Source organism: Mobula hypostoma, chromosome 9 (genome assembly GCF_963921235.1).
Source record: "Mobula hypostoma chromosome 9, sMobHyp1.1, whole genome shotgun sequence".
Classification (NCBI taxonomy): Eukaryota; Metazoa; Chordata; class Chondrichthyes; order Myliobatiformes; family Myliobatidae; genus Mobula; species Mobula hypostoma.
In genome coordinates, this window is record NC_086105.1 from 85,279,981 (window position 1) to 85,307,002 (window position 27,022).

Here is a 27,022-nt window from a genome sequence, read left to right on the forward strand (position 1 = left end):
TGAACACATTCTGCACGAAGCTGAAAATATCAGCTGTTTCAACACAAAAGTTGACGCTGTTGATTCCAACGAGATTCAATGTGTGTGCTGCACATGGAACCCACTGTTCCAAGAAACAAAACACACAGTTTGAAGTGAAATTTGGAGAAAAAACGTCTCTGCTGTTTGTATACTTGTTCCGAAGCTTTGATAACCACATCCTTATTCTGGCAGGACTCCAGCCCTTTCTTAGCCCAGTATGCTCGGACTGAATCATCTAATGTTTCCTTTCCCCAGCGAGCAGGATCAGTGCTGTAAGGATCCTCAGTAGCGGTAACGTTAATATTAATGGCGACTCAACTTGGTTGTTCGGAGGCCTCTGTGGTTGGGAATCCCAAAGTCATGCTTTCTGCCTCTTCAATGTTAGCTGCTGACTGTGGCAAGGACGGTGGTCCTGTGCTAACGCTGGTGCTAGTGCTAGCTGTTGAATAAGTATCCATTTGACAACCGGTGACAAGAGCGATGGTACTGCTGCATCATCGAGAACAGGTTTAAACAATTCTGTCAATTTCAATGTCTTTTTTAATGCTTCTTTCTCACGGTCTTTTTCTTGTTTATTTTTTCTTTTCTGTGCTCCACTCTCGTATTTTTTTTTGTCCACCATGATGATAGCTACCTATTTTGGGCCCCTCTGCGGCTCTGGCCCCTGGACTGCAGCCCAGCCTAGCCCTGCCTAAAGTCCGGCCCTGCCCACAGTGTTTGGCAGAACAACAAAATCAAAGCAATCAACAATACAGACCAGTGCAGCGCAGGACACCGAACACCACAACACCACAGAAATGTAAACAACACGCCAATCAACAAAACGCCCAACACTGCAACTCAGGAATGAACAAAACAGCACTGAACACAACAGGACAGAACAAACCAATCAACAAAAGAGAACAGAAATGAACAGATCAAACAACGGAACAGAACACAGCAATCAACAGCACAGATCACAGCAACGCAGAACGCCGCAACACAGAAATCAGCAGAAAAGAACACAGCAATGCGCAACACACCAATCAATAAAACAGAGCGCAACACAGATCACAACAAACAGAGCACAGAATACTGACCACAGCAGCACACCACACAGCAGAGCAGAGCAGGACACAGGACACAAAACAAGAGAGAAGACACCGATCAACAAAACAAAACTCAGTAACACAGAACACACCGATCAACAAAATAGAACACTGTAACACACAACATGCAATGTGCAACACTGAAAACACCAATCAGTAGAGCAGAACACAGCAACACTGAACACAACAACACACCACACACCAGAACACACCAATCAACGTAACAGAACAGGACGGAACACAATAAAACAGGACATAGGACACTGCAATCAACAACTCAGGACACCATAGAACACAAGACACAAAACAAAACGAGAAGCAACATGAGAGAAGACACTAATCAACACAGAACACAGCAATCAACAGAACAGAACACAACAGCCTCATGTGTGGCACCTTGTCAAAGGCCTTCTGAAGTCCAAGTAAACAACATCCAGCTCTCCTTTGTATTTCCTGCCTTTTATGCCCTCAAAAAATTCCAACAGATTTCTTAGGCAAGATTTATCCTTACACAACTTCAGCCTAGTTCCCAAATACCCTGAAACCTCATCCTTAATAATGGAGTCTAACATCTTACCAACCACTGAAGTCAGGTTAACTGACCTGTAATTTCCTTTGTTCTTGCTTCCTTCCCTTCTGACAGGGCAGTGACATTTGCAATTTTCCAGTCCTCCAGAACCACTTCAGAAGCTAGTGATTCTTGAAAGATTATTACTAATTCCTCCACAATTTCTTCAGCTCCCTCTTTCTGAACTCTTGGGTGTAGTCTATCTGGTATAGATGACTTGTCTATCTTCAGACCTTTCTCCTTCCCAAGCATCTTTTCCTTAGTAATAGCAACTGAAACGCTGGAATTTCAGGTAAACTTCTGGTATCTTCCACAGTGAATGATGCAAAATACTCATTGAGTTCTTCCATTGCTGTCCGCCATTACTACTACTACTACAGCATCATTTTCCAGTGGTCTGATATCCACTCTTTTATATATCTCAAAAATGTAGATGGAGCTCGTCAGCCGGGAAGGCAGTCCATCTAAGAGAGGGAAAACTCTGATTTCAAACCTTCGCTGCCTTGCGGCCATACCCACTCATGGGAAAGGCTTCGGGAGTAAACCCTGAGGACAAATTCGGAGCTGGAGTCCCTAAGGCTGTCCAACGTTGCCTTCAACCTCGTTCTGGCAACTCCTGTGACGGCACTGGTGCCAAGCTGTATCGGCCCTTGCCCTTCCCTTGGACAACATCGGGGTTGGGGAGAGGGGAGACTTGCTGCATGGGCAGCTGCCGGTCTTCCATACAACCTTGCCCAGGCCTGTGCCCTGGAGAGGACACAGACTTTCCAGGCACAGTTCCATGGTCTCGTGAGACTGACAGATGCCACCATATCTAAAAAAAGACTTTTATCCTCTTATATTATTGCCTAGCTTACCTTTATGTATCAGCTTTTCTTTCTTTATTGCCTTTTCTCGTTATCTTCTATTGCTTTTCAAAAGCTTCCCAAACCTCTAGCTTCCCACGAACTTTTCCCATATTGAATGCCCTCACAAACAACAGGAATTCTGCAGATGCTGGAAATTCAAGCAACACACATCAAAGTTGCTGGTGAACGCAGCAGGCCAGGCAGCATCTCTAGGAAGAGATGCAGTCAACGTTTCAGGCCGAGACCCTGAAACGTCGACTGCACCTCTTCCTAGAGATGCTGCCTGGCCTGCTGCGTTCACCAGCAACTTTGATGTGTGTTGAATGCCCTCTCTTTGACTTTCCTTGTTCAAATTCAGCCATACATATCTATACAGCTAAACCAAGCAGTGGTTCTGTGGGGCCAAGCTGCAAAGCACGCCACTTTTCAGCCTAGGTTGCCACATCCTTCCTTTGGAATACTGCTCCTACCTTGGGATGAACCAATCCTGCGCATTCCAAATTACTTGCAGAAATTCTAGCCATTTCTACTCTGTCATCATCCCTTCTTGTCTCCCCTTCCAAGTAATGCTCCTATCATACCTCTCTAGTTCCCTTTACTCTACTGTACAGCCACTACATCTGATTTTAGTCTCAAACTGCAGAGTGAATTCTGTCATTTTATGATCACTGCACGTCTGGTTCATTACATATCGTCCAATCCTCAGAAGGCAGTGGATGCTTTCAAGAAAGTTAAATAGAGCTCTTAATGATAGCGGAGTCAAGGGATATGGGGAGAAGGCAGGAACGGGGTACTGATTGTGGATGATCAGCCAAGATCACAGTGAATGGCGGTGCTGACTCGAAAGGCCAAATGGCCTACTCCTGCACCTATTGTCTGTTGTAATCCCGAACTGCCTTTACTGTAGTGATCATAAGCTGTTCTAAAATGCAGTGTAGAAAGGCATTCTACAAATTTCTTCTCTTGTGTTCTGGCACCAGTTTGATTTTCCAAATCTACTTGCATATTGAAATCCTCTGTGACCATCGTTGACTGCTCCTTTTACATGCCTTTTATATCTCCAGTTGCAATTCGTACCCTACATCCTGGCTGCTGTTTGGAGGCTGGCTAATAAGGCAAGCATGCCACATACCTTAACCACCCCATCAAACTCCATAGCCCCTTTCAGGGACATATGAATTTGGACCCCAAGATCCTTCTGCTCATCAACACTGTTAAGAATCTTGCCCTTAACAGTGTACTGAATTGAATTGACTTTATTACTTACATCCTTCATATACATGAGGAGTAAAAATCTTCATGTTTTCATTTAAATGTGCAATGTGCAATTTATAGTAATTTATAATAAATAGTATGTACAACAGGACAGTCAATATAATATAGAAATACAATTGTATCAGCATGAATCAATCAGTCTGATGTCCTGGTGGAAGAAGCTGTCCCGGAGTCTGTTGGTCCTGGCTTTTATGCTGTGGTACCATTTCCAGGATGATAGCAGCTGGAACAGTTTGTGGTTGGGGTGACTTGAGTTCCCAATGATCCTTCGGGCCCTTTTATCACACCTGCCTCTGTAAGTGTCCTGAATAGTGGGAAGTTCACATCTACAGATGTGCTGGGCTGTCCGCACCACTCTCTGCAGAGTCCTGCAATTGTGGGAGGTACAGTTACCATACCAGGCAGAGATGCAGCCAGTCAGGATGCTCTCAATTGTACCCCTGTAGAAAGTACTTAGGATTTGGGGTCCTATACCAAACTTCTTCAATAGTCTGAGGTGAAAGAGGCACTGTTGTGACTTTTTCACCACACAGCCAGTATGTACAGACCACGTGAGATCCTAGGTGACGTGTATGCCGAGGAACTTAAAGCTGTTCACCCTCTCAACCTCAGATCCATTGATGTCTATAGGGGTTAGCCTGTCTCCATTCCTCCTGTAGTCCACAACCAGCTACTTTGTATTTGCGACATTGAGGGCGAGGTGGTTTTCTTGACACCACTGTGTCGGGGTGATGACTACTTCTCTGTAGGATTATTATTATTATTTGAGACTGGGCCAATCAATGTAGTATCGTCAGCAAATTCAGTTAGCAGTTTGGAGCTGTGGGTGATGACATAGTCATGGGTATACAGAGAGTAAAGGAGGGGCTTAGGTCACAGCCCTGAGGGGCACCTGTGTTGAGGGGCAGAAGTGAGGGAGCCCACTCTTACCACCTGCAGGCGATTTGACAGGAAGTCCAGGATCCAGCTACGCAAGACTGAGGTCTCCGAGCTTCTTGTCAAGTCTAGAGGGAATTATGGTGTTGAGTGCTGAACTGTAGTCCAAGAACAGCATTCTCACATAAACGTCCTTCTTCTCCAGATGTATAAGGCCAGTGTGTAGAGCTGTCTCTCTACATTTGATCTACCAAGGTGCCACACTTCACATTTGGCTGGATTAAACTCCATCTGCCAATTCTCTGCCTGTATCTGCAACTAATCTATTTCCTACTGCAGGGATCCCCAACCTTTTTGGCACCGCGGACCGGTTTATTATTGACAATATTCTAGCCGACCAGGTGGGGAGAACGGGTGGTAGGGTTGCCAATGGACAACAGTAGCTGTCAAACTGAGAAGACTACCATGACCATGAAGTCTTGCGCGGGCACCTGTGTGCGCATGTGTGTATTCGCTGATTTTTTTTCCTACAAATTGTTTTTGGCGATTCTGTATGGGGGTTGGATGTTAATCACGACCGGAATATAGGTGATAAGTCAACTATAACTAATACACTCAATTTCGATTCTAAAAGGATTTATCTAACGAATTTAATTTTAAACACAGTGCATATTTTCCTCGCATGACTATAGTGATAAGTCAGTTATAAGTCACTTATAAGTCAAAAGCATCATAACATTTTAAGTAAAGTTTGGATATTAAACACACAGCACAAATTTTCCCCGTATGAACATATAAAATCATTGCAACACACCAATATCGCTGAATCAGTGGGAGTCCTGGGCTTGTTTCCCTGCAATGAGACGGTGCCATCGAGGGGTGATGGGAGACAGCGATACTCGAAGGGGGTTCCTTATGTCCAGTCTATTCCGCAATTTAGTTTTCGTTGCATTCATTGCAGAGATATGTTGGAAATGGAAGCAACGTTTTCAGTGCTTTCGTGGCTATCTCAGGATATTCAGCCTTGCCTTTGATCCAGAATGCCGGCAGAGATGTTATGTAAAACATACTTTTCAGCCCACCGTCATTTGCAAGCTCGAGGAGTTGATCTTCTTCCCGTGCTGACATGGATGATGCGTGCGTAATGACCTCGCGTGCGTTCAAGCTCAACAGTGGGCGTGACAGGGAATGAGGAAAGATGCAGCTGACTCATATCACCAAATCATGTTGTTTCCTCGCGGCCCAGTTGCACATGCTTTGCAGCCCGGTGGTTGGGGACCGTTGTCCTACTGTATTCTGTGCCAGTCTTCTACACAATCCATAACACTACCTTTTATCTGCAGCCCTACTGACCCACCCATCTACACTTATATCCAAGTCATTTACTGTATATACTTCACAAACAGCAGAGGTCCCAGTACAGATCCCTGCAGAACACCACTAAGCACAGACCTCCAACTAGAATAAGTTCCTTTGGCCACTACCCTCTGTCTTCTATGGGCAAGCCATTTCTGAATCCAAATAGCTAATTCTCCATGCATCTGAATCTTCTGGATGAGCCTTCCATGAGGGACCTGTCAAACACCATATTTTGGTGTCCACGTTAGCAGCATCTACAGCTCTACCTTTATCAATCACCACATCACCTCATCAAAAAACTCAATCAAGTTAGTAAGACATGACTTGCCTCACACAAAGTCATGCTGTCTCTCCCTAATTCGAAACAAGAGAAAATCTGCAGATGCTGGAAATCCAAGCAACACACTCAAAATGCTAGAGGAACTCAGCAGACCAGGCAGCATCTATGGGAAAAAGTACAGTCGACGTTTTGGGTCGAAAGCCTTAATTAGACCATGGTTTTCGAAACGCATTCTTGGATGTTAAGCTCCGAACTGTGATCTGCTTTTAGCCGTGATTTAAGTGGTGCCCACAAGGTCATACTTGCTAATTTTTAACTATGCTCCAAGATTATCTACAAACCTCATTTCCAGAAAAGTTGGGATATTTTCCAAAATGCAATAAAAACAAAAATCTGTGATATGTTAATTTACGTGAATCTTTATTTAACTGACAAAAGTACAAAGAAAAGATTTTCAATAGTTTTACTGACCAACTTAGTTGTATTTTGTAAATATACACAAATTTAGAATTTGATGGCTGCAACACACTCAACAAAAGTTGGGACAGAGTTAAAATAAGATTGAAAAGTGCACAGAATATTCAAGTAACACCGGTTTGGAAGACTCCACATTAAGCAGGCTAATTGGTAGCAGGTGAGGTATCACGACTGGGTATAAAAGTAGCGTCCATCAAAGGCTCAGTCTTTGCAAGCAAGGATGGGTCGTGGCTCACCCATTTGTGCCAAAATTCGTGAGAGAATTGTTAGTTCAAAAGGAACATTTCTCAATAAAGATTGCAGAGAATTTAGGTCTTTCAACATCTACACTCCATAATATTGTGAAAAGATTCAGAGAATTCAGAGACATCTCAGTGCATAAAGGGCAAGGTCGGAAACCACTGTTGAATGCGTGTGATCTTTGAGCCCTCAGGCGGCACTGCCTAAGAAACCGTCATGCTACTGTGACAATTATAGCCACCTGGGCTCGGGAGTACTTCGGAAAACCATTGTCACTCAACACAGTCCGTCGCTGCATCCAGAAATGCAACTTGAAACTGTATTACGCAAGGAGGAAGCCATACATCAACTCCATGCAGAAACGCTGGCGAGTTCTCTGGGCCTGAGCTCATCTCAGATGGACCGAAAGACTGTGGAACCATGTGCTGTGGTCAGATGAGTCCACATTTCAGTTAGTTTTCTGAAAAAAACGAGCGTCGAGTTCTCCGTGCCAAAGATGAAAACGACCATCCAGATTATTATCAGCGAAAGGTGCAAAAGCCAGCATCTGTGATGGTATGGGGGTGCATCAGTGCCCACGGCATGGGTGAGTTGTATGTATGTGAAGGTACCATTGACTCTGAGGCGTATATTAGGATTTTAGAGAGACATATGTTGCCATCAAGGCGACGACTCTTCCAGGGACGTCCATGCTTATTTCAGCAGGACAATGCCAGACCACATTCTGCACGGGCTACAACAGCATGGCTTTGTAGACACAGAGTGCGTGTGCTTGACTGGCCTGCTGCCAGTCCAGATCTATCTCCTATTGAAAGTGTATGCCGCATCATGAAGAGGAGAATCAGGCAACGGAGACCACGGACTGTTGAGCAGCTGAAGTCTTATATCAAGCAAGAATGGACAAAATTTCCGATTGCAAATCTACTACAATTAGTATCCTCAGTTCCAAAACGATTAAAAAGTGTTATTAAAAGGAAAGGTGATGTAACACAGTGGTAATCATGCCTCTGTCCCAACTTTTGTTTAGTGTGTTGCAGCCATCAAATTATAAATTTGTGTATGTTTACAAAATACAATTAAGTTGGTCAGTAAAACTATTGAAAATCTTTTCTTTGTACTTTTGTCAGTTAAATAAAGGTTCACGTGAATTAACATATCACAGATTTTTGTTTTTATTGCGTTTTGCAAAATATCCCAACTTTTCTGGAAATGGGGTTTGTACTTTATTTCATACACTCTTCTATAGTCAAATATAACACCTTCAATCCTGCTTGCTTCACCCTTTTCCATTTGCCTCTATGTTACTGGAAGTTAAATGATCTCTTTTTTAATATCTTTTTATCATTTTTAACCTCTCCTGTACTCTCCTTCTATTTTACTTTATCCTTACTTTTCCAAAGTGTTGAACCCACCTCCAAGTATTTAGTTTAAAGCTCGATCCACAGCCGTAGTTATGTTATTCTTTAGGTCTCTGGTACTGGCGTGGTTCTGTTGAGTTCATTCCTTCAGAACAGCTCCTTCCTTCTCCAGTGTTGTTGCGAATGTCTCGTGAATTGAAACCCACTTCTCCTACACCAGTCTTTATTGCATGCATTTGTTCTCTGATTTTGTTCATATGAGTGAATATGCCCATCAGTAACTGAAGTTCAATATCACTGTTACAATATTATGATTATCAAACCAAATGGAGGCTTATCTCTATGAAACGTTATCTTTGAGGAAATTTGTAAATGGTGAAAAACATTGTATTTCATTTGGGCTTTAGGGATCTGGTTATATGTTTGCATCAGGGGATGAAGCAGGGCATATAGTTGATTGAATTTAGCCAAAGGATTGTTGTGACTTGCTCAATATGGAGCCTGGTTTGTGTTTGGAACTTGAAGTGAGTAATTTAGAATTTAAATGCATTGCGTGGTTTATTTCAGGTATAATCAAGCACACAAGACCGCTTTTTCAGGAGCTAATTTCCAGGCAATAGCAGCAAAGGTTGATTCCCTCCGGGAAGAAATGGATGAAGCTGGAAATAAAGTGGAATTGTGCAAGGTAGGTTTCAATTGCAGTCTAAATTTGGAAGCCAAAGTGTGCATTTTGATGATCACTGCCTGCTGTGAGTCCAGTTTGGCATTAGATACAACTGCTTATGTTTGATTGGCGTCTGTGCCCAGTCTATTTAGTTCCTTCTGATTTAACAGGCTTACATCAATTCTCAGGTTTTAAATTACTTTCATTACAGAAAATTCTGGGTTTTTGCATGATCTTTTCATTCTTTCATATTCTTAGATTGTCGGTGGTGATTATTTAAGAATTGAGGGCATTTTGTTTTGAGCCTTAATGATCAGCATTTGGAGCCTTTTGCTTTGAGAAGATAATGGTGATCAACCACTTTAAGCTGGAGTACCTTTGCCTTCTATCATGGGCACTCGCACAGTATTGTCAGATAGCGACACAATAACTGGAGAGCACGCTGCGTGCAGCTTGCGAATCCAAAGGAACAGCAGAGACCAATACAGTTTGGTACCGATGGAATTGCAGGAGTTGCCAGTCAGCATTGAACTCAAAGTAAGACTGCCTTAAGGACTCCAGCTCCAGATTTTTCCTCTGAGTTTTTTCCCGAAGCCTTCATCATGAGTGGGTATAGCTACAAGGCAGGTTTGAGATCAGAGTTCTCCTTCTCCTCGAGGAGCTGCCAACCATGGCTGACCAAAGCAACTAGTTTTAAGGCGCCAGTAACCTGTCCTTACCCCTTCTTCTGTCAGTAGAGACATTCCACTGGGCTTAGTAGGTAAACCACACATGAAGGCCAGGAGCTGGACTTAGTTGTCAGAGGCTATTTGAGACGCATGCCATTGGGCACATATAATAGGTAGTGGAAGCTTATCCCCACTACCTCCCTTGGCTCTGACAAACTTGAGTGATATATATCTCGGGGTTACAAATCTGAATAATAAAATAATTGCATTGCTTTCCCCCCATTTTCTCATCTGTCTTCTAAATTGTGGTCCCTGTGATTTTCAATGCCAGGTTTCAATACCAGTTTGGTTAGGACAAGTTACAAGTTTACCTTGAACCTGAGTCCAGAGTCCAAAAATATCAGAAAAGAGATGATGCCTCTTAAAAGTGCTATCAGCTGTGGAGCCTGATCACACCTTGCAATGAACGTAGGGATTTTGGCTACAGGTGTAAACTGAATAGCAAATTGTGGGTTAGGTCGAACTTAAAGGTCAAATATAGAGGTGTGACATCTGCTACCAGTTGCATTGGAGCAATAAGGGATGTGTCATTGGGATTGAAGCTGATGTGGAGTGAGACCCTGAGTAATTTAGTGTCATTACTCAGCACTTGGCCTGTAGTCTTCAGTGCCAAGGTAATTCAAGTGCTTATCTTGACACCTCTTGTTTATGTTAGTGACAATGGTGTTAGTGACTCTGCTTCTACCATTCTCTCTCCAGCAAAAGAAAGGACTGGATTTTAGGTTAAACATGAGAACGTAAGAGTTGCCCATCCATTCCTTTGAACTTGCCTGTCAGTTCTTTTCACCTGGGTCCATTTTATTGCAGTTTCTATTCGTTTGTTCCTCTAATATCCCAAACTCTCAGTCTGGAATGCAGTCAGTGACTAATCATTCATAGCCTTCCTGAATAGAGAATTCAAAATATTCACCAAAGGTATCTCCTTGAGGCCCACAAACTAAATAACCTTACATTACTTCAGCAGCTGCAGTGTGCCAACTTGAGAGCACCAAAATTAGATTTAATATCACCAGCGTATATTGCAAAATTTGTTAATTTTACAGCAGCACCACAATGAAATACATGATAAATAAATATGGAGGGAAAACTAAGTTACGTTAAGTATCTGTATCTCTATTAAATAGTTAATTTAAAATAAGTAGTGCAAAATAACAGAAATAAAATAAGTAGGTAGTGTTCATGGGTTCAATTACCATTTAGGAATCAAATGACAGAGGCGGGGAGAAGCTGTTTCTGAATCGCCAAGTGTGTGCCTTCAGGCTTCTGTACCTCCTTCCAGACGGTAACAATATAAAGAGGGCATGTCCTGGGTGCTGGGGGTCCTTAATGATGGACCCCACCCACAAGGCATCGCTTCTTGAAGATGTCTTGGATACTGTGGCGGCTGGTACCCATGATGGAGCTGACTAATTTTATAAGTTTTTGCAACTTATTTCAATCTTGTGCAGTGGCTCCCCCCATACCAGACGGTGATGTAACCAGTCAGAATGCTCTCCGTGGTACATTGTAGAAGTTTCTGAGTGTTTTTGTTGGCAAACCAAGTCTCCTCAAACTCCTGCTGTCTTGCCTTCTTTATAGCCTTCTTCAATACGTTGTGTCCAGGTTAGGTCCTCAGAGATCTTGACACACAGGAACTTGAAACTGCTGACTCTCTCCACTTCTGATCCCTCTATGAGGATTAGTTTATTCCTTACAGGCAGTTTATTCATACATTTGTTTATTTCCTACATGTGTTTATTCCTGCATTTTGCTTTCTGTCTATATATTAAATGTGCTCAAATCTTGTTGACCGGGGGTCCCCAACCTTTTTCGCACCGCGGACCGGTTTAATATTGACAATATTCTTGCGGACTGGAATATAGGTGATAAGTCAACTAAGTCACTTATAAGTGGCTAATACACTCAATTTCGTTTCTAAAAGGGTTTATCTATCGAATTTAATATTAAACACAGTGCATATTTTCCCCATATGAACATATAAAATCATTGCAACATACCAATATCGCGGAATCAGTGGGAGCCCTGGGCTTGTTTCCTTGCAACAAGACGGTCCCATCGAGGGGTGATGGAAGACAGCGATACTCGAAGGGGGTTCCTTGTGTCCGGTCTATTCCGCAATTTAGTTCTCGTTGCATTCATTGTAGAAAAGCCCACTTTGCAGAGTTATGATGTTGGAAATGGAAGCAACGTTTTCAGTGCTTTCGTGGCCATCTCAGGATATTCAGCCTTGACTTTGATCGAGAATGCCGGCAGAGGTGTTATGTCAGACATACTTTTCAGCCTATCGTCGTTTGCAAGCTCGAGGAGTTGATCTTCTTCCCGCGCTGACATGGATGACGCGTGGGTAATGACCTCGTGTGTGTTCAGGTTCCAACAGTGGGCGTGACAGGGAACGAGGAAAGGTGCAGCTGACTCGTATCATTTCATATCGCTAAATCATATCATTTCCTCACGGCCCGGTAGCACATGCTTTTGCGGCCCGGTACTGGTCCGCGGCCTGGTGGTTGGGGACCACTGTTGTTGACCATCTTCCTGTGTGGCACCTTATTGAAAGCCTTTAGAAAATTTAAATGCATCCACTGGTTCCCTTATTGGTTTTCATTTTCACCAATTTAGAGGTGTGGAGCACAGAAAGAGGCCCTTCGGCCCACCAAAACAGTGTTGTCTCACTAATAACCATTATCTTCCTTTCACAACCTCTTCAACTCTCAACAGTTCTCCTGCCATCAACCTACATAAGGGGTAGTTTAAAGTAGTGAATTAGTTAATCGACTGGCAGGTTGGAAGAAACTGGAGACCCTGTGGGAGACCCACATGATCAGGTAAAGAATGTGCAATCTCCTACACAGATAGCATCCAAAGTTGGGATCAAATCCAAGTCACTGAGGCTGTGACCAGTTGCTGTGCTACTATCCTGACTACTTGTACTTTTATTAGTAGTAATTCCTTCAGTTCTTCATTCCTGCTGTACCCTTAGTTCTCTTGTGGACATACAGTATTTTAATTTTTGCCATATCCCTTATTTTATATGCTAAATTCTAATGTCTCTGCCTGTAAGGAGTCTACATTTACCTGTGCTTTTGACAGCTATAAAACTTATATTTTGTCTTTATTTCTTGCCAGTCTACTCTTTCAACTGGAATAACACACACAAGATGCTGATAGGACTCAGCAAGTCAGGCAGCATCTATGAAAATGAATAAACAGTTGAAGTTTCAGGCCAAAACCCTTCATCAGGTCTGGAAAGGAAGGAAGGAGATGCCAGAATAAAAAGGTGGGGAGAGGGGAAGGTGGTTAACTAGAAGGTGATAGGTGAAACCAGGTGGGTATGAAAGGTAAAGTGCTGGAGAAGAAGAAATCTGATAGGAAAGGACCATAGAAGAAGGTAAGAGGCCGGAGTGGGGAATAGAAGAAGAGCAGAGGGCAGGATGGAATTTCTTTTTTACTGGAAGGAGAAATTGATATACATACCATCAGGTTGGAGGCTACCCAGCCAGAATGTAAGGTGTTCCTCCTCCATCCTGAGGGTGGCCTTTTCTTGGCACAACAGGAGGTCATGGACCGATATGTCAGAATAGGAATGGGAAATGGAATTGAAGTGTTTGGCCACTGGGAAGTTCTGCTTTTAGCAGATGGAGCAGTGTGCTCAATTTTCAACAGGTTTCACCAATATAGAGCAGGCTACATCAGGAGCACTGAACACAATAGACGACCCCAGCAGATTGGTGAATGAAGTGTGGCCTCATCTGAAAAGATTGTTTGGGGCCCTGAATGGAGGTGAAGCACTTTAGCTGCTTGCAGGGATGTGCTGGGAGGGACGAATGGACAAGTGAATCACAGAAGAAGCATTCCTGCAGAAATCAGAGTGGTGGCGGGGGTGCGGTAAGATATGCTTGGTGGTGGATCCCTTTGGAAGTAATAGAAGTTATGGAGAATGGTATGTTATTCTACCTTCCTTCTCTTTATCAGTTTCTTAATTTTCCTTTACTGAGCTTGCAGTCCTCAGACCACTGCAATCTCTCACAATTTGCTTGATTTAATAGTTGGACCAATGAATCATTTCTCTTCGGTTTCTGTTCTTCAGGGTTTTTTTTGCAAGTAGTTTCTTTACATGTTAGCAATTGTCTGTCCAATATTGATACACTTTTAATACAATTCCCCAACCTGCCAGCTCACCCTGAATGTTGCTTTCATGTCGGAGCCAGCTTCCCTTTAACTATTTTTGGGAGTGAATGGATACCGCCTGAGCTTGAGAAATCTTTATCCTGATACAAGTATTGGGGGGAAATGTCCAAGAATTACTGAGGTGTGCTTTCCCAGCAGAGGTTGTTTAGATGTGTGTGTGGATGGTGGGCCTTCTGGTTGTGACATTAGGAAAATTAGAACAGTTTTGACTCCAGTAAAACCAGTGGGCAGGTTGTCTCTGTATAGGATGCCACACAGGTGCAAGCCTGATTTGACGGGTTCTCCGACAGTAAATGTTGCCACAGAGAGAGCTGGTAAAGTTCATAATGGGTGGCTTGTAGAGCTGTGAGTGTTGCAGAGAGACTGTAGACTTAGAGGTAAGTGTGGTCATATAGGGTATGGATGAGGGTGGTAATAATGGAGTGTGTACAGACTCAGTCAGTGCAAGTGCTCAAACATCCTATTCACGCTGCTGGAAAGTACACTAACTTTTGCCTGTGCCAGTTGTCATTGCAAGGTTAAACATCCAGAAAACCCAGCAACCTGAGAAAAAATCTGAAATGTTGATAAAATGAGGCACCAAAATAGCTCACCTGCTGAGAGCAGCTTGTCTACCTCAAGCAGAACTGGGTGGGCTCAGCAATCACCTTCATCTATACTGATTGTTGTTTTTGTGAACATTTCAGATAGTTGTTCTCAAAAATAAAGCAACAGTCAGGCTAAACTGAATATCCTATCTTTCTATTTTATCAACACGTAATTTAGTGATTTCATCATTGGCATCTGTTAATCTCATGAGACCATGGATTTGCGCCTTGGAAAGTTTCCAGGGCGCAGGCCTGGGCAAGGTTGTATGGAAGACCAGCAGTTGCCCATGCTGTAAGTCTCCCCTCTCCACGCCACCGATGTTGTTTAAGGGAAGGGCATTAGGACCCATACAGCTTGGCACCGGTGTCGTCGCAGAGCAGTGTGTGGTTAAGTGCCTTGCTCAAGGACACACACGCTGCCTCAGCCAAGGCTCGAACTAGCAACCTTCAGATCAGTAGATGAACGCCTTAACTACTTGGCCACACGCCAACACTGGTAGTTTAGTATTGCTAGTCTATTTTCCTTTCTTTTATTCTGTTGTCTTGGAAGCTGTGATTTGAATGCAGTAAAGAAATCTCTCTGTCCACAGGATCAACTTGCAGCTGATATGTACAACTTTATTTCGAAAGAAGGTGATTATGCAAGGTATTTGGTAATGGTAAGTGATGACACTGACTCTTCATAAGTATTTAGTTCTTTGCCTCATTCATTTAAATTGACATTTTTGTTACAATATGATGGAGTTGCATTTGATCGACTTGAGATTAATACTTCTGTAGGCATGAAGCTAATGGAATTTTTGTTGACAATGTGGTCTTTGTTCTCAGTTATTAGAAGCACAAGCAGATTACCATAGAAAATCACTAGCAGTCTTAGAGCGAGTCCTTCCTACGATCCAGACCCAGCAAGGTGCAGTACAGCAGCATTTCATCAGCTTCTTCATTTCTTATTAACCTTTGGATAAGTCCCTATTCTATAGTTTTCTTAATTTTTTTTGTTTTCCAGCTAGGCATTTTTTCTGCTGATGTATGTATTTTCTGAATTGATGAATGAAATGTATGAATGTATGAATCAAACCACCATTTGATTTAATGGTGGATTATCTGAAACACTCATGTATGTTGATAGATTTAATAACTATAAATAGACTTTAAACTGTCATTGGAAATACTTTGTATTTTCCCTTGTTTAAAAAAGGCTCAAAAAGTAATCCGGGAAATTATAGGCCGGTAAGTTTGACATCAGTAGTGGGTAAATTATTGAAAGGAGTACTAAGAGATAGGATCTACAAGTATTTGGATAGACAGGGACTTATTAGGGAGAGTCACCGTGGCTTTGTGCGTGGTAGGTCACGTTTAACAAATCTATTAGAGTTTTTCGAGGAGGTTACCAGGAAAGTGGATGGAGGGAAGGAAGTGGATGTTGTCTATATGGACTTCAGTAAGGCCATTGACAAGGTCCCGCATGGGAGGTTAGTTAGGAAGATTCAGTCGCTAGGTATACATGGTGAGATAGTAAATTGGATTAGACATTGGCTCAACGGAAGAAGCCAGAGAGTGGTAGTGGAGGATTGCTTCTCTGAGTGGAGGCCTGTGACTAGTGGTGTGCCACAGGGATCAGTACTGGGTCCATTGTTATTTGTCATCTGTATCAATGATCTGGATGATAATGTGGTAAATTGGATCAGCAAATTTGCTGATGATACAAAGATTGGAGGAGTAGTGGACAGTGAGGAAGGTTTTCAAAGCTTGCAGAAGGATTTGGACCGGCTGGAAAAATGGGCTGAAAAATGGCAGATGGAGTTTAATACAGACAAGTGTGAGGTATTGTACTTTAGAAGGACAAACCAAGGTAGAACATACAAGATAAAGGGTAGGACACTGAGGAGTGCGGTAGAACAGAGGGATCTGGGAATACAGATACAAAATTCCCTAAAAGTGGCGTCACAGGTAGATAGGGTCGTAAAGAGAGCTTTTGGTACATTGGCCTTTACTAATCAAAGTATTGAGTATAAGAGCTGGAATGTTATGTTGAAGTCGTATAAGGTATTGGTGAGGCCGAATCTGGAGTATTGTGTTCAGTTTTGGTCACCAAATTACGGGAAGGATATTAATAAGGTTGAAAGAGTGCAGAGAAGGTTTACAAGGATGTTGCCAGGACTTGAGAAACTGAGTTACAGAGAAAGGTGGAATAGGTTAGGACTTTATTCCCTGGAGCATAGAAGAGTGAGGGGAGATTTGATAGAGGTATATAAAATTATGATGGGTATAGATAGAGTGAATGCAAACAGGCTTTTTCCACTGAGGGAAGGGGAGAAAAAAACCAGAGGACGTGGGTTAAGGGTGAAGGGGAAAAAGTTTAAAGGGAATATTAGGGGGGGCTTCTTCACACAGAGAGTGGTGGGAGTGTGGAATGAGCTGCCAGATAAAGTGGTAAATGCAGGCTCATTTTTAACATTTAAGGAAAACTTGAACAGGTACATGGATGAGAGATGTATGGAGAGATATGGTCCAGGTGCAGGTCAGTGGGACCAGGCAGAAAAATAGTTCGGCACAGCCAAGAAGGGCCAAAAGGCCTGTTTCTGTGCTGTAATGTTTTTATGGTTTCTAAGTTATTTATTCAAGCAATGTACATACTGAACAAATATTTTAAAGATTAACATCAGTGAACCATTACAGCAAAAAGTTATTTGTGGAGATGAATGCATTAGTTTGTTGATTAGTTAATTGATTTCTGCCAGATACGTGGACTGAGAAGCCTGCATTTGGAACTGCTCTGGAAGAACACCTCAAGCGTAGTGGTCGTGAGATAGCTCTCCCAATTGAGGCTTGTGTAATGATGCTGCTGGAAACTGGTATGAAAGAGGAGGTGAGTGCTGGTTGCTACAAATTATACACACATGTATCATTATCAGAGTTCTCATTTTCATGCTCAGAAATTTGCCATCTCTAGCTCCATCTTTCTTATCATCCATCTTTGTTCTTCTGAACAGTTCACTAGCCTTCCTGTATCCAATGCAGGTGAGAAGAATTACTTTGAAAGGTTTCAGCCTTGGCACAGGTACCTTCTCCCTTTTCTGGTGTACTGGGAACAGAATGTATCCAGATTGAGCAACACACATCAAAGTTGCTGGTGAACGCAGCAGGCCAGGCAGCATCTCTAGGAAGAGGTACAGTCGACGTTTCAGGCTGAGACCCTTCGTCAGGACTAACTGAAGAAAGAGCTAGTAAGAAATTTAACATCTCTTTCTTCATTTAGTCCTGACGAAGGGTCTCGGCCTGAAACGTCGACTGTACCTCTTCCTAGAGATGCTGCCTGGCCTGCTGCGTTCACCAGAAACTTTGATGTGTGTTGCTTGAATTTCCAGCATCTGCAGAATTACTCGTGTTTGCGTATCCAGATTAAGTCATTTTGTATTCACAACTGACTTTCCCAACCTTTCTTAATTTTTCTGTATATTATGTTTAACTTCAAATCTAATCATTTGTAAATGACTTTTCCAAAATCATATAGTCGACAGATTTTCTGTAATGATCTTTGTGACAGTGGAGCTGAATGAGTCTGTTTGAAGGAGTGCTCCACTACTTATTCAGGAGGAATATTGGTGGAACTGAAGAATAAGAAAGTGATGAACATTTTAATGGGGATGTCTTATAGACCACCCAATAGTCAGCAGGATTTAGAGGAGCAAATTAGTAGAGAGATTGCTGACTGGTGCAAAAAACACAAGGTTGGGAGAGGAGGTAATTTTAACTTTACACATACTTACTAGGAACCCCATACTGTGAAAGGGCTAAATGTCTTCAGGAATGGTTCCTGAATCAATATATAGGGGTCCCAGCTAGGGAGAGTGCAATACTGGATCTTTTATGAGGGAACAAGATGGAAGTGACAGTGTGTGTGCAGGGGACCTCTTTGGAATGAGTGATCATAATTCCATTAGTTTCAAAATAACTATGGAGAAGGGTAGGTCTGTTTTCGAGTTGAGATTCTAAAATTGAGAAAAGCCATTTTGATGATATCAAAGGATCTGGCAAGTGTGGATTGGGATAGATTTTTTTCTGGCAAAGGTGTGCTTGGTGAGTGGGAAACTTTCAAAAGTGAAATCTTGAATATGCAGAGTTTTCATGTTCCTCTCAGAATAAATGGTAAGGCTAACATATAACCATATAACAATTACAGCATGGAAACAGGCCATCTTGGCCCTCCTAGTCCGTGCTGAACGCTTACTCTCACCTAGTCCCACCGACCTGCACTCAGCTCATAACCCTCTATTCCTTTCCTGTCCATATAGCTATCCAATTTAACTTTAAATGACAACATCAAACCTGCCTCAACCACTTCTGCTGGAAGCTTGTTCCACACAGCTACCACTCTCTGAGTAAAGAAGTTCCCCCTTATGTTACCCCTAAACTTTTGCCCTTTAACTCTCAACTCATGTCCTCTTGTTTGAATTTCCCCCACTTTGAATGGAAAAAGCCTATCCACATTAACTCTATCTATCCTCCTCATAATTTTAAATACCTCTATCAAGGCCCTCCTCAACCGTCTATGCTCCAAAGAATAAAGACCCAACTTGTCCAACCTTTCTCTGTAACTTAGGTGATGAAACCCAGGCAACATTCTGGTAAATCTCTGTACTCTTCCAATTTTATTTACATCTTTCCTATAATTCGGTGACCAGAACTGTACACAATACTCCAAATTTGGCCTTACCAATGCCTTGTACAATTTCAACATTACATCGCAACTCCTATACTCAATGCTCTGATTTATAAAGGCCAGCATATCAAAAGCTTTCTTCACCATCCTATCCACATGAGATTCCATCTTCAGGGAACTATGCACCATTATTCCTAGATCCCTCTGTTCTACAGCATTCTTCAATGCCCTACCATTTACCATGTATGTCCTATTTTGATTAGTCCTACCAAAATGTATCACCTCACATTCATCAGTATTAAATTCCATCTGCCATCTTTCAGCCCACTCTTCTAACTGGCCTAAATCTCTGTGCAGGCTGTTGAAAACCTACTTCATTATCCACAACTCCACCTATCTTAGTATCATCTGCATACTTATTAATCCAGTTTACCACCCCATCATCCAGATCATTAATATATATGACAAACAACATTAGACCCAGTTCAGATCCCTGAGGCACACCACTAGACACTGGCCTCCAATCTGACAAACAGTTATCCACCACTGCTCTCTGGCGTCTCCCATCCAGCCACTGCTGAATCCATTTTACTACTTTAATATTAAGACCTAACGATTGAACCTTCCTAACTAACCTTCCATGTGGAACCTTGTTAAAGGCCTTACTGCAGTTCATATAGACAACATCCACTGCTTTACCCTCGTCAACCTTCCTAGTAACCTCTTCAAAAAATTCAATAAGACTTGTCAAACATGACCTTCCATGCACAAATCTATGTTGACTGTTCCTAATCAGACCCTGTCTATCCAGATAATTATATATACCATCTCTAAGAATACTTTCCATTAATTTACCCACCACTGACGTCAAACTCACAGGACGATAATTGCTAGGTTTACTCTTCGAACCCTTTTTAAACAATGGAACAACATGAGCAATACGCCAATCCTGTGGCACCATCCCCGTTTCTAATGACATTTTAACAGGTTTAGGGTTTTGAAGCAGCAGTACATTGCAAGGCATAATAATAAAATCTAGAAATTATAATAAGCATATATAAAGAAATAAGTAGAGAGGAAAACAAAGTAGTTATGTGGTGTTTGTGAGTTTATTGTCCATTCAGAAATCTGTTGGTGGAGAGGTAGAAACTTCCTGAATCATTGAGTGTGTGTCTTCAGGCTCCTTTACCTCCTCGTTGATGGTAGCAATAAGAAGAGGGCAAGTCCTGGGTGATGCGGGTCCTTAATAATGGATGCATAACCTTTTGAAGATGCCTTGGACGCAGGGGGATGGTAGTTCCATGATGGAGCTGGCAGAGTTTACAACTTGCTGCAGTTTTTTCTAATCCTGTGAAGTGGCCCCTTCTTACTAGATGGTGATGCAAAGGGTTAGAATGCTCTCAATGGTACATTTCTACAAATTTGTGCGTCTTTGGTGACACACTAATTCTCCTCAAACTCCTGATGAAATATAGCCACTGTCTTGCCTTCTTTGCAATTGTCTCAATGTGTGGGCCCAGGATAGATCCTCAAAGATGTTAATACCCAGGAAATTGAATCTGCTCACCCTTTCCACTTCTGACTCCACAATGACTGGTGTGTGTTCTCTCAACTTCCCATTCCCGAAGTCCACAATCCATTTCTTGGTCTTACTGACTGATGTTGAGTACAAGGTTGTTGCTGCGACACCACTCAACCAGCTGATCTATCTTGCTGCTGTACACCTCTTCATCATCATCTGAAAAACAGTTGAGTTGGCATTTGAGCTGTGCCTAGTTGCTTAGCCACATAATCATGGGTGTAGAGGGAGTAGAGCATTGGGCTAAGCATGCATATTTGAGGTCCATCAGTGTTGATTGTCAGCGAAGAGGAGATGTTATTTCTGAGCCACACAGACTGTGATCCAGATACGGTGGCCCAGGTTTTGGAGCTTGTTGATTGGAACTGAAAACATGAAGGTGTTGAAAACTGAGTTGTAGTCAATAAACAGCAGCCTGATGCAGGTGATCCAAGGCTGAGAAGCCAGCCAGTGTGACTGCACTTACTATGGTCCTATAGTGGCGATGGCCAAATTGCAGACGGGCAAGTCCTTCCTTAGGCAGGTGTTGATTCTAGCCATGACCAACCACTCAAGATACTTCATCAAGTAGATGCAAGTGCCACTGGGTGATAGTTGTTAAGGCAGTTCTCCCTGCTCTTCTTGGGCACTGGTGTGATTGTCACCCTTTTGAAGGAGTTGAGGATCACCGACTACAGCAGTGAGAGATTGAAGAAGTTCTTGAGTACTCCTGTTAGTTAGTTGATACAGGTTTTCAGATCCCTGCCAGGTACACCATCAGGGCATGATACCTTGTGAAAGTTCATCCTCTTGAAAAATGTTCTTTCGAGCCTTGAAAAATATTGGAAAGATGTATTCCAAACTTTTTCTGTACTTTAAATTAACTTTAAGCCCAATCCTTTGACTGCCTTATTTGGTATTGTTGAGGAAAGAGCTATAATTTTGGAGCCTTCTCATTTACGGGTACTGGCTTCTATTTCTCTTATGGCTAGGAGGGCGATCTTGTTTAAATGCAGGGAGGTTGCCCCCCTACACATGCTCAATGGTTAAGCGATGTTATGTCATGTTTAAATTTAGAGATTTGTTGTTCAATTTCTGATTCTAATCAAGATTTTCAGACGCTATGGGGACCTTTTCTGAACTATTTTGAAAATCTTTGAATTGTTATTGTTATTGAAATATATATCTGGGCTATTAGTACATGGTAAAGTACTCTTTTTTTTCTTTTGTTTTTTTACCAACCAGCTTTGTCTTGGTAGTGGGTGTAGATTTTTTTAATAATATAATTAACTATATTATTGTATTTCATAATTCAATTTATTTTATTTGATTGATCATGAATATGGGATACCGTGATTGTATCAGTGTGATTTATATATAGTACATTTTGTGCTACCTTATTTTGATTTATAATAAGAATCCTTATGAATTCTGTATTTGTGTATATGAAGTTTAATAAAAATGTTGGAAAGATAAAGAAAGAGAAATGGTTTGACGTTGGCCTCTGAGACAGAGTTCACAGCGTCACTAGATACTGCAGGGATTCACACTGATGTAGTTTTATTCTCCCTTTCAAAGTGTACATAAAAAGTGTTAAGCACATCTGGGAGTGAAACATCACAGCCATTTGTGATGTTAGGTTTTGCTTTGTAGAAAGTAATAACCTGCAGACACTGCCAGAACTGATGTGCATCCATTTCCGAGAGGTTGTGAGGCCTGTTTAAGAAGAAGAAGGAGGAGATGTGTAGCAGATATAGCCTGCTAGGACCAAATGAGGTACTTCAGGAGTATAAAAAATGCAAGAGAGCACTTAAGTGGGAAATCAGGAAGGCTAAAAGAAGGCATGAATTTGCTCTAACAGATTAGGTAAAAGAGAATCCCAAGGGCTTCTACAGATCTATTAAGAACAAAAGGATAGCAAGGGACACAAATGGTCATCTTGGAGATTGAGAGGAGAAAGATCTTCAGTGGATTTTTTTGCACCTGTATTTACTTGGGTACTCAGACACCGAGTGTGTAGAAGGGAGGTATTGGACTGTACATGAATTACAGAGGAGGAGGAGTTTATTGTCTTGAGACACATTAGGGTATGTTCTCTTAGATCTGGTGGGAGACAAGTGCAGAAATTTCAGGGCCCCAGCAGAGACATTTAAAACATTATTAGCCAAGATTGAAGTGCTGGAGGGTTGGAGGATAGCTGATGTTGTTCTGTTGTTCAAGAAAGTCTCTAAGAATGAGGTAGGAGTTTATAGGCTGGTGAGGCTGACATCAGTGGTGGGTATGTTATTGAAAGGGATTATAAGTATTTGGATCAACAGGGACTGATTAGGGATAGTCAATATGGCTTTGTACATGATAGCTCTTATCTACCCAGGAAAGTTGTTGAAGGAAAGGCAGTGGATGCAAGTCTTTTAGCAAGTCCTTTGACAAGGTCTCTCATGGAAGGTTGGTCAAGAAGATTGGCATTCAGAGTGAGGTAGAAATTGGCCATGAGAGAAGCCAGAGAGTGGTAGTAGATGGTTGCCTCTGACTGGAGGCTTGTGTCTAGTGGTCTGCCACAGAGATCGGTGGTGGGTAGTTTTTGTTTGTCATCTATGTCAGTGACAGGATGACAATATGATTAACTGGATCAGCAAATTTGTGAACAACACCAAGATTGGGAGCATTGGTGGACAGCGAGGAAGTCTATTAGAGCTTGCAATGGGATTTGGACTGGATGAAAAATGGGCTGAAAGATAACAGGGGAATTTAATGTAAATTTAATTAATGGAATTTCATGGAATTTAATTAAATGGCAAATAGACAAGTGTGAGAGCTTGCACTTTGGAAGAACAAACCAAGGTAGGACTTGCACAGTGAACAGTAAGCACTGAGGAGTGAGGTAGATCAGAAGGATCTGGGAATACAGGTCCTTAATTCCTTGAAATTGGCATCACAGGTAGATAGGGTCATAAAATTTATAAAGAAATTGGCAGGACTTGAGTTATAGAGAAAGGTTTAGTACTTTAGGACTTGATTCCCCGGAGCATAGGAGAATGAGATTTGATAGAGGTATGCAAAATTATGAGAGGTATACAATAGGGTAAATGCAAGCAAGCGTTTTTCCACAGAGGTTGGGTAAGACTAGAACTAGAGGTCATGGCTGTTAAGGATGAAAGGTGAAATGTTTAAGGGAAACCTGTGGGGGTACTTCTTCACTCAGAGGGTGGTGAGAGTGTGGAAGGAGCTGCTAACTGAAGTGATGGATGTGGGTTCAATTTCAACAATTAAGAGAAGTTCGGATGTGTACGTGGAAGAGGGGATATGGAGAGCTGTGGTCCAGGTGCAGGCCAAAGGGACTCAGCAAAATAATAGTTCAGCATAGACTAGGTGGGCCAAAGGACCTTCTTCCACCTCCCAATGGCAGACACCTTTTAGCCATGAACTAGCAGTTGAAATAAAGCCCTTTGTTCCTCATGTCCTCCTACCAATAATCTTTACCGAGTAGACCATAAGATATAGGACCAGAATTAGCTAATTTGGCCCATCGAGTCAGCTCTACCATTACACTTTGCTGATCCAGTTTTCCTCTCGGCCCCAATCTCCTGCCTTCTCCCTGATCCCTTCAGGCCCTGACCATTCAAGAATCTTATCAACCTCTGCCTTAAATATACATAAAGGCTTGGCCTCCACAGCTGCCTCTGGCAATGAATTCCACAGATTCACCACTCTCTGGCTAAAGAAATACCTCCTCATGTCCGTCTTAAAAGGACAACCCTCTATTCTGAGGCTGTGTCCTCTGGTCTTAGTCTCTTCTTCTTCTTGTTTTACGGCGGTTGGCATCCAGCTTAATGGTGCATTACCGCTGATCTTAGTCTCTCCCATCATATGAAGCATCCTTTCCATATCCACTCTATCAAGGCCTTTTGCCATTCATTAGGCTTCCTGACACTGTATTCCATCTGCTATTTCTTCGCTCATTCTCTTAATCTGTCTAAGTCCTGCTGCAGCCTCTCTATCTACTCAAAACTACCTGCCCCTCTGCCTATCTTTGTATTTTCTAAACTTTGCAACACAGCCGTCAATTCCGTCATCCAAATCATTGACACATAATGTAAAGAGAATCGATCCCAGCACAGTCCCCTGTTGAACACCACTGGTCACCGGCAGCCAACCAAAAAGGCTCACTTTATTCCCACTCTTTGCTATCCACCAGTCAAACTCTGCTTTATCTATGCTAGAATCTTTCCTGTAATAACGTGGGCTCATAGCTTGTTAAGCAACCTCATGTTTGGCACCTTGTCAAAGGCCTTCTGAAAACCCAAGAACACAACATCAACCGATTCTCTATCTTGCTTGTCATTTCTTCAAAGAATTCCAACAGATTTGTCAGGCAAGATTTTTCCTTGAGGAAGCTTTGCTGACTATGGCCTGTTTTATCATGTGCCTCCAAATGCCCTGAAACCACATCTGTAACAATCAACTCCAACTACTGAGGTCAGACTAACTGGCCTACAATTTTCTTTCTTCTGCTGCCTCTTTCCCTACTCAAATAGTGGAGTGACACCTGCAATTTTCTGGTCTTCCAGAACCATTCCAAAATCTAGTGATTCTTGAAAAATCATTACCAATGTCTTCGCAATCTCTTCAGCCACCTCTTTCAGAACCCTGAGGTGTACACCACCTGGTCCAGATAACTTATCTACATTCAGACCTTTCAGTTCCCAAGAACCTTCTCTCTAGTTATGGTAACTTCACACACTTCATACCCCCTGACACACGGAACTTCCACCACACTGCTAAGTGTCTTCCACAGTGAAGACTGATGCAAAATACTTAGTCAGTTTGCCCGCTATTTCACTTTACTCCTTTGCTACTTCTTCAGCATCGCTTTCCAGCAGTCTGATATCCACTCTCACCTCCTTTTTACACATATGTATCTGAAGAAACTCTTGGTATCCTCTCTAATATTATTGGGTAGTTTACTTTCATATTCCATCTTTACCTTCTTAATAACTGTTTTAGTTGCCTGCTGTTGATAGTTAAAAGCTTCCCAATCCTTCATCTTCCCAGTAATTTTTGCTCTATTTTATGCCCTCTCTTGTTTTTTTTTGTTGGCTTTGACTTCTCTTGTTAGCCGCAGTTGTGTCATCATGCCTTGAGGATGATTCTTTCTCTTTGGGATGTATTGCTTCCAGAAATTCCAGCCATTGCTGCTCTGCCGTCATTCCTGCCAGTTTTCTTGTCCAACCAATTCTGACCACCTCCTCTCTCATGCCTTTACTTTGTTGTAATGCTGATACATCCAACTCTAGCTTCTCCTTCTGAAATTTCAGGGTGAATTTGATCATATTATGATCACTTGCCCCGAAGAGTTCTTGCGCTCTCTAATCATTTCCTGTTCATTGCACAACACCTAATCCAGAATAGCCTTTCCCTAAGTGGGTTCAACCTCAAGCTGCTCTAAACAGCCATCTTGTAGGCACTCTAGGAATTCCTGTCTTGAAATCCAGCACCAGCCTGATTTTCCCAATCTACTGCATATTGAAATCCCCCATGACTATTATAACATTGCCCTTTTGGCATGCATTTTCTGTCTCCCATTGTGACTTGTTTGGGAGACTTTATATAACTCCCACCAAGGTCTTTTTACCCTTGTAATTCCTTAGAGTAAGAGGAAAGGAGGGTCACCTGATGTCTGCAGCATTTTGTTTATCTTTATGATAGCTACTTATTTGTGATCACACTTTGGTGCAGTCCATAAAAATCTTGTTGTTTTGTATGTGTAATCCCCCTCCAAGTCACTCACCAATCCTGACTTGGAAACATATTGCCGTTCCTTCATGTTACTGGGTCAAGATCATGGAATTCCCTCTCTAACAGCACTGTGGGTGTACCACCTTCTCAAGGGCAACTAAGGGTGGGTAATAAATGCTGGCTTAGCTGGTGACACCAGTAGCCTGTAAATGACTGAATAAAAAAATTACGTTTTCTTGTTGTAGGGCCTTTTCCGAATTGCTGCTGGAGCATCCAAGCTGAAAAAGCTAAAGGCTGCATTGGATTGCTCTACTTCCCAACTTGAGGAATTCTATTCTGACCCACATGCTGTTGCAGGTAAGTACCACACATAAGGGCCACAGCAGTTTGGAAGTAAATTGAATTGCTTATGCACCTAAAAAAAAAGCTGTGACTCACAAAGATGTTTTTGTGGGGGTGAAATGAATGAATAGTTTAAACTCAGCAGCCTGAAACTTCCACCTGATACATA

General features: G+C 42.2%; 1 protein-coding gene across 11 annotated transcripts in view; it reads left to right on the top strand.

Annotated features, from left to right (window-relative positions):
• The window catches only part of LOC134351828 (rho GTPase-activating protein 17-like), a 183,849-nt gene that overhangs the window by 105,106 nt on the left and 51,721 nt on the right, over positions 1 to 27,022 (top strand). For all 11 annotated transcript variants that reach the window (XM_063058583.1, XM_063058580.1, XM_063058578.1 and 8 more), the window contains 5 exons: positions 8,958 to 9,075; positions 15,145 to 15,213; positions 15,383 to 15,464; positions 17,296 to 17,423; positions 26,757 to 26,868. In XM_063058583.1, coding sequence (XP_062914653.1) covers positions 8,958 to 9,075; positions 15,145 to 15,213; positions 15,383 to 15,464; positions 17,296 to 17,423; positions 26,757 to 26,868 — 509 coding nt within the window. The remainder of the gene's footprint in view (positions 1 to 8,957; positions 9,076 to 15,144; positions 15,214 to 15,382; positions 15,465 to 17,295; positions 17,424 to 26,756; positions 26,869 to 27,022) is intronic.